Source organism: Corvus brachyrhynchos, unplaced genomic scaffold (assembly GCF_000691975.1).
Source record: "Corvus brachyrhynchos isolate BGI_N302 unplaced genomic scaffold, ASM69197v1 scaffold245, whole genome shotgun sequence".
Classification (NCBI taxonomy): domain Eukaryota; kingdom Metazoa; phylum Chordata; class Aves; order Passeriformes; family Corvidae; genus Corvus; species Corvus brachyrhynchos.
The window spans coordinates 4,654,218-4,662,089 of NW_008238988.1; the positions used below are offsets into that span (position 1 = coordinate 4,654,218).

A 7,872-nucleotide genomic window follows, 5' to 3' on the forward strand; every position below is an offset into this window, starting at 1 on the left:
GCCAGCCTGTCCCAGCTTTTGGGGGGCGCAGGGCAGGGGCAGGTGCTGGGGGGCTCAGCAGAGGCGGTGTGGACGTGCTGGAAGAGCCCCAGGAGGAGGGAATGCTCACCGCTGAGTGCGTGCTCCGTCATGCTCAGGCACAGGGACTCCAGCCTGTTGTTGATGTCAGGTTCAGTCACCGGCACCTGGAACTCTGCAGGGAGAAAGGGAATAGGAGACCCCGGTCAGGGACCTGGCAGAGACCCTGCCTCCCTGGTCTGTGTGGGGAAAACATCTGAAAAATGCCCCAGGAGGGTCAGACAGGACTCCAAGTAAAATCAGCTTCACTCACAAAAGCAGCCATCACCCCCCTGTTATCCATAAGGGATGAATCTGAGGGGGTTCAGGTGCTGGTAAGAGATGTGAGGGGCAGCTGGAGTGAGAGTAGAAACCCCACCCAGGGAGAGGGCAGCCCTGGTCATCTCCTGGGGATGGGTGCTGTCCGTGCAGGCAGGGTTAATGCTCAGACATGGGATGGCAGCACAGACTAGCAGAGACACTGTCTGGCTTCTCTGGCACCAGCTTGGCTCCCACTCAGTCATCCACGTCATGGCTGCCACATCCCTGGGGGTTGAGCACAAAAAAGGGGACACACACATGAAGTTTGGGAGGTTCCAACACCCCTGTCCTAATCTAAACAGCAGCAAACTTTCCCCAGCCCGCAGCAAAACGTGCAAATACAGCTTGTGCTACTGTGCTGGACGGCATCTCCTGCTTTCCACTGGCTCACAGGAACATGGGATGAGATCCAGGCGGGTTGAGGTCCCCCCACAGCCCGGCAAACAGTGGTTTGTGAGCCCAACATCACATTATTGCTTATTTTCCTTGCGACTTAATCCCCGTCTTTGGCTCCCCAATCCTGCTACGTCCTCATCCACCGCAGGCTGACGTGCAAAGAGAAACCCATTTATTCTCCTCCAACACCTGAGAAATGTGCCCTTGTCCCGGTGTTTAATCAATACCCAGGAACAGCTGCTGCTCCTGCTGTACGGAACATTTGCTGCCCAAACGCTGCAGTTAAACACCGCCGGCGTGTAAGGCCAGGGAGCTGCCAGCCCAAACCAGCAGGAGTGCAGGGATGAGGCTGAGTTTACTGGGGGATGGATTCCCTGTCCCGAGGTGTAAATTGTTACGTGTGCTGGTAGGAAAAGGCACGCTCAAAGGCTAAGGAAGGGATACACAAACAGGCTTCCTCAGGGCCAGGATGCTCCAGGTCCAGGGTCCAAGGTCAGCGGGATCCTCCCTGAATCAGAGGATGCTCCTATATACAGGAGCACTTTGGCAGTGTTTGGGAAGGAAGCACTGACACAGCACCATTTCCCTTCACACGCACTGTGGAAAGAATTTCCCTTGAGTGCATGAAGGCAGTCCTTCCGCACCAGGGCTCCGTGTCCATCCGTGAGGAAAAAGTGATGGATGAGCTAGCACCTTCCTGCCCGACATGAGCCCCTCAGAAGCAAGCTAGGTAAGGCACTGGCACCGTGATACATAGGGTCAAGATGGCATATATAGGGTCAGAAATCCCTCCAGCCATGTCTCTGGTTAACCCAGGAATGCAGAGATACCCTGGTGGCAGCACACTGTGCCAGCATGGGCCGTGTGCCCGTGGGGAGGCTCACCAGCACAGCTCTTCTCACCTCCCCTTGTCTCACCGAGCTGTAAGGTCAGTGGAAAAGCACCTCTGCTGCTTACCTGGCTGCTGGAACATCAGCATGGTCTGCGGGGACGTGTGGACCGGCAGCGAGCGTGTCCTCTGCACCGAGCTGTGGCTCCGGCTGGGCATGCTGTTACTGCCCCCGGGGTTGGCAAACCACAGGTTCTGTGGGGAACAAACACAAAAGTGTGGGATACAGAGCAAAGCCCTCTGTGCCATGGGTTTACAACCACTTTGGGCTTGTAGAATCACAGGACGGTTTGGGTTGGAAGGGACCTTACAGATTATCTAGTTACAACTCTCTGCCATGGGCAGGGACACCTTTCACTGGACCAAGTTGCTCCAAGCCCCATCCAGCCTGGCCTTGGACACTTCCAGGGATCCAGGGGGAACCACAGCTTCTCTGGGCAACCTGTGCCAGGGCCTTGGCCCCCTTGCAGAGTCTTCCCAGTATCTCATCTAAATCTCCCCTCTGTCAATTTAAAACCCTTCTGCCCTCTCCGACCACTATCTGCTCTTGTCAAAATCCCCTCTCCCTATTTTATAAGCCACTTTAAGGACTCAGCTTTTCCCCCTCTGCCGCTTGGTTTGTCCCCCTCCCACTGGTCCCACTTCCACTATCCTACTGCACAGAGGGGAGTATAACCCAAAGCCTGCAAACTGCTTGAAGAGTGGGGAAAAAAGTGGGGATCTGGACAAGGTAGAGAAAGAAAAGCAAAGGAAGTGTGTGGGAAAGGAATGGAAGAGCTGGAGAATGCCACGAACGCCAACCAACCTGTCTGCCTTGCTTGAGGATGGCAGGGCTGGCAGCAGGGCTGCGCTGGGGGGTGCCCAGCAGCCCAGTGGGGCCCAGCAGCCCCAGCCGGGCCGTGGGGAGGTTGCGGGAGGGGATCTGGAACTGGCGGGGGTTCCTCCGGCCCAGTCCTGCCCCTGCAGATCCGGCTGTCGGGAGGGAGTTCGACTGGCCAAAGCCTCGGCTGCGGAGAGAGCGAGCGCCCAGGGTGAGACACTGACCCCTGCGAGGGGGTCCTGACCCTCCCATCCCACCGAGGGTGCTCCCTCCATCCTGCACAGACAGCAGGAAGGAGGTCGTCTGGATGTGCAGCATCCTGTCTTCCTCCCGTCTGCCAGTCACCCTCCCGCACTTCTGCAGTTCTCAGATCCACATTTGTTTTCTTTAAAGTTTATCTTACTCCTGCAAAATGGGCTTGTTGTTAAATACAATTTAAAGCAACTCAGGTAATGCCCTGGGAACCTGACTTCTTTGAGATCTCTCATGAGTGGGGTTCTTCAGTGTCTCATTAAAGTTCAGCTTATGCTGTTGGGTTTTCTTTCTCCCCTTCCAGGAGGTTCATTTTCACAAATATAGTCCCCCCCCCTGCTCTGAGACTTCTCAAGTTCCGTAAAATTTGGTTAGAACGACCTAATGAATCCAAGTTTTATTAGGGAGGGCTGAGCTAAAGCTGCTTTCCTGAAATCTCATCCTGGAAGTTCCTATACGCCCAGTTATCTCCAAAACACTTTCTTTTCGGGGAATAAAGAACTTGAAACAAACCAGGCTTTGCAGAGTGAAACAAAGGGCTGATGTTGTTGTTAAAAGTGATTTAAAAATATCTCTTCTTGGCACAACCTCTATTCTTTCTAGGATCACCCAAAATCCAGCATCACCTTGGAAGTGAGCAAACACAGTGTTCCCAACACAGCCCTGCCTGGCTCTCTACCGCACCTCCGGCTCTGCACCCTCTGAAAGCTTCCAGCCTTTTTTTCTGCCACTTGACAGCTTTCTGAGGAAACTCCAGTGCTGATGCCATCATCAAAGGGGAGCAGGGAGAGAGCCCAGTGCTGGGGGCTGGGAAGTGCTGGGTTTGGAGCCACAGAGACAGGGTGGGATTGGAAGGGAAGGCAGTGACCACATGCACAAGGACACTGACTGCTGTGTTCCCTTCCCAGCCAGCACCTGGGATTTCACTGCTGAAGCTTTTCCAACCCTCCTCCCTCCCTAAACTTGGCTCTGAACTCAGCAGAACCCACCCCTCCCTCTGGGAGACATTGCTCCCACTTGGGAGTGCTCTTGCTCTGGCCACTGCATCCATCCCTCCCCTCCCAAAATCTCGCCTACCTCCTCTGCTGCCGATAGCCTGACAGCTCCAGGAGGGATTTCCGAGGGAAAGACCGAAAGAGTTTCTGCACCTGCTGTTTCCATGACAGCAGCCGCTTCTTCTGGATCTCTGTAAACGCCTGTCCAAAAAAAAAACAGAGAGGGAAATAGGAAATGTGTGAATATTCTTATGGACAAAGTCAGCAGGGATGTGCATGTGGGTGTGCAGGTAAAGAAAAGCAGCTGGAGCAGGTGATGGGGTGAGTTGAGCCCCATCAGCATGTCCAGGGGGAAACACTGGTCTTTCTTCAGGATTTACTCATGTCAGGTGGAGAAAATGCTCCGGCAGCATTCCCTGTGTCCCAGCCTGACAGCCCAGCTCTGCCTCAAGGCTGCCAACTCCTTTTGGCAGAGCAGGGGTTTGACGGTGGGTCCCGACGGGTGGTGACACTTGTCACCTGCATGTAGCTCCAGAAATGCTGCCAGGGCGGGCAAAGCTGGGATTTGGAAAGCTGAGCTGCCCCGTGGCATCCTGCATCCTATCCTCCTTTTCGGGTCTGGGCAGAGCTTGGCAGTGATCCTGGCACTGACTGGCTCTGAGGGAGGTCACCCAGGGTGAGCCTGTCACCCACCCAGGCTCCCTGCAAAGGTCACCCTGGCAGAGACAAACCTGCTCCCAGAGCTCCAGCCAGGAGGTGTGGGTGACAGGGACACCCACGTGCCACCACTGCTAACTTTAGACTCCCAAGGTCTCTGTTGGAGAGGAGCACAAGTCTCCAGAGGACAATCTGGAGGCTAATTAGTGCCTGACTTGATTGCTCCGAACCACTCTGGAGGAGATGCTCTCTCCTGACGCTGATTATGCCGGAGCCAACGCAGAGGGTGGTCCTGGGACATGGGCTGGCTCTGGTGGGAAAAGTGCAAGCACTTTGGGAAAAGTTCCATGTCCTCCTGGCTTTGCCCTCTGGCCCCAGGCCTCAGCTTCCACCGCTTCTGCTCCCTGCTCCCTGCTGTATGGACAAGTGATGGAAGCAGCTTGTTCTTCCAGGTACAGCCAGCGTGGGTAGGAGACACTGCAGGACACCAGGGACACTGGCCATCCCTCCCTGCCACTAGGCAGGAGCGTGCCAGAGCCCTGTGGCACAGTCTGGGCCATCCCAAGCCATCACCCAGCCAAGGCAGATCCGCTGGGAGCAGAAACAGATGTAAAATCCCTGTTGCAAAATCCCAAGACCACGTGCTGCGAAACGGGAGGAGGCAACGCCAAGGGATCGCCGGCTCTGTCTGATGGAAACCGCCTGCACGTTCATCCTGAGATTCTTCCTTTCATCCAGCTGCTGAAGGGACTGTCACGAGCCAGATGAATTTCCCAGCTCCAGGCCTTGGCAATTAAACCAGCATGGGGGAAGCAACATTTCCGTGCACCACGTTGGAGCTACCGCCCGCTCCAAGCCTGCTCTGTCAGAATTACTATTAATACCCCCCCAAAATATTTGTGTTAGAAACCGAAAGGTTTACATAAACAGACACTTTGGAAACAGTTTCCAAGTGATGGGAACAACAGTTTTAGATGATCCAACACGACTCACCTCGTGGATTAGACATTTGTCTATGAGCTGTAAATAGGAACTTATATTCTCTTCATCGGGTCGGGAAACTAAAAGCTGTGTGCAGACTGGAAAAAAAAAAAAGAAGAGAAGGGAAATGGGGATGGGGACACCAAGATGGGGCCCAGGAGGGGTCCCACAAACACCTTGGACATCCTGTTTCCCTTGTAACCATGAGCAGTTTTTCATCAGTGAGAAAAAATGCCCTTCCCTGATTCCTGCCGTACCTTCCTATATTTAGGGCCAGATTTTGTTCCCTGTTATGATGGTGTAAATCCAGACTAACACCGCTGGAGTCCCCAAAATTAGACCTAAGCAACTCAGGGGCACAGGATTAATCCCTATTCATAGGCAAGAGAACTCCTGCTCCCGTGGCCAAAATCTGCCACCACTGCAGAGTGGTAGATTCCCACCTTTCCTGATGAATTTTAACCTCTTTTGGAATGAATGTCATTGAAGGAAGTGGGAATGAGCTCACAGAGGAGTGAGTTTCTCCTGTTGTAAACCCCCGGGTAGGGATGCCTTGAGGTCCAGGAGGACACCACATGTTGGCAGGGCTTTGGCTATGCTTTGGCACTTGTCACAGGAATAAAATGGGGCCAGAGGCCCACATGTGGCTGTTTTTGCAGGCAACCAGCTGGGGACAAACTCTGCACCAGGTTTCTGTATAGAAAACATCTCAGCTTCTTTTTTTGCAAAAAAGGCTGGAAATGAGGACAAGGCTGGTATTTTTTTGTAGCATCCCAGTGAGGCTCTTTCTGTTCCCAGTCTCCTGTGGATAAGACTCCCCTTCCTCTTCCCCAGGGAGATCTCCCTCCACACAGCCAGCACTGACACCTCAGGTGACACCAGCAAGGGTCAGGGCACATCCAAGCTCACACAGATTTGCTCCAAGAGCCCTGAATATGGCACAGGAGGTCGATCCCCACCTCAGATTGCTCCTGTCACCTCCCAGTGTGTCATCCCTGACGCAAAGCCGTGCACCCTGCACACTAGACGTGGAATGGCACGGGAATATTCTAGATGTCCTGCATCCAAACTGGGCCATAAAAGGGGTTGGACCCACTGATTTGCAGTCAAGATGGCTCAAGTCCAGCCCATGCACCACTGCTGCCCTGCTCCAAGCAGAGTAAGTCCAAGAGATGCTGCTGAAAACTCTTCTGGATCAGTGGGATGACCCCACGGCTCTGGATGGGAAGAGAGAAGATGCCCACCACTCCTGACCTCAGGAAAAGTTGCTATTTCTGCCTCTGACCTGGGGCAGGGAGAGAACGCTATCCACCTTGGACCTGGGGCTCAGAATGCATGCTACCCACCTTGGACCTCGGGCAGGCAGCTTGGGCCACTGCTGCCCCTCCCCAAAAGCACAACCCACCTGCCCTCCCTTCTTACCTCTAACCCCAGCATGACAGGACCTCAAAAAACCATCACCCCTCAGACTGGGACCCGCAGGAGCTCGAGGAAAAGCAGCTGCCAGTGCTGCCACCGCACACCCCCTGCCCCAAAGCAGCCCTCCCTAGTGACAAGTCCCAATGTCCCCGAGGACAAGTGACAGCCGCTCACCTTTCCCCATCACTCGGGTGAACTGGCCGGGCAGGTCACCCTCGGGCAGAGGGGCCCCCCCCGACTCGCCCTCGCATCCCGGCAGATGGTGCTGCTGCATCCCGGCCGCCGTGGAGTCCTTGCAGTCGGAGCCTTGGCTGTCCGAGCCCATCAGGGAGGAGGGGTGGTGCGAGTCCACGTCCCGGCTGTGGTCCTCCGTGCTTGAGTTTTGGGAAGAGTAGGCTTTGATGGGGGTGAGGATCATTTGGTGTAGTTCCTGCAGCGGCACACGCAAGTTGCCACCTTCCAGGATGTCCTGCGGATTGGAGAGAAGAGGGTTTGTCTTTGCAGGGACAATGGGACATCAGCTGTAAACCAGACCCCTCCTGTGACCCCCTGAGAATTCCCAGCAAAGCCAATGGCTTTGCTCCTGCTTCAGGATCCTGCTGCATTCCACAGTCAACAGGAACGTTTCATTCACCAAGTGTTTTCCTTGTATCAGGGGAGTGCTGCAGAGACTGTGGCTGATTATCCATGGATGTGTTCAGACCTGAGTCCCCAGAGATAAATGTGCCCCGTCAACCACTGGGACCCAAGCCCAACAACAATCCAGCTTCAGTGTTTCCAGATTTCCTCCAGGAAGATGGCAACTCCATGAGAGGGACTGAGCCTGAGAGATTTCAATGCCCAGAGCAGCGAATATCTTGTTCATTCCCCACCAATCCTACAATCACAACATTTCAGCTGTGTTTCATTGGAATTACACTAATGTGGGCTTGTTTCCCATTTCCAGCACCACCTTCAAGCCTGGCTCCCCATTAACTGCTCTGCCCCAAAACTGCTTGCCATGGCATCCTCATGCTCTGAGATCACCTCAGAGCCCAGGACCATGCTGGGATGCAGAAGCCTGTACTGTGGCAGGGGGGCCCCCC

At 54.5% G+C, this 7,872-nt stretch overlaps 1 protein-coding gene across 2 annotated transcripts in view; it reads right to left on the minus strand.

Moving 5' to 3' along the window:
- The window catches only part of SAMD4A (sterile alpha motif domain containing 4A), a 99,151-nt gene that overhangs the window by 5,633 nt on the left and 85,646 nt on the right, over positions 1-7,872 (minus strand). For both annotated transcript variants that reach the window (XM_008637308.2, XM_008637307.2), the window contains 6 exons: positions 6,962-7,256; positions 5,381-5,466; positions 3,813-3,931; positions 2,469-2,670; positions 1,732-1,858; positions 110-193 (listed from right to left, as the gene is read on the minus strand). In XM_008637308.2, the coding sequence (XP_008635530.1) occupies positions 110-193; positions 1,732-1,858; positions 2,469-2,670; positions 3,813-3,931; positions 5,381-5,466; positions 6,962-7,256 (913 nt within the window). The remainder of the gene's footprint in view (positions 1-109; positions 194-1,731; positions 1,859-2,468; positions 2,671-3,812; positions 3,932-5,380; positions 5,467-6,961; positions 7,257-7,872) is intronic.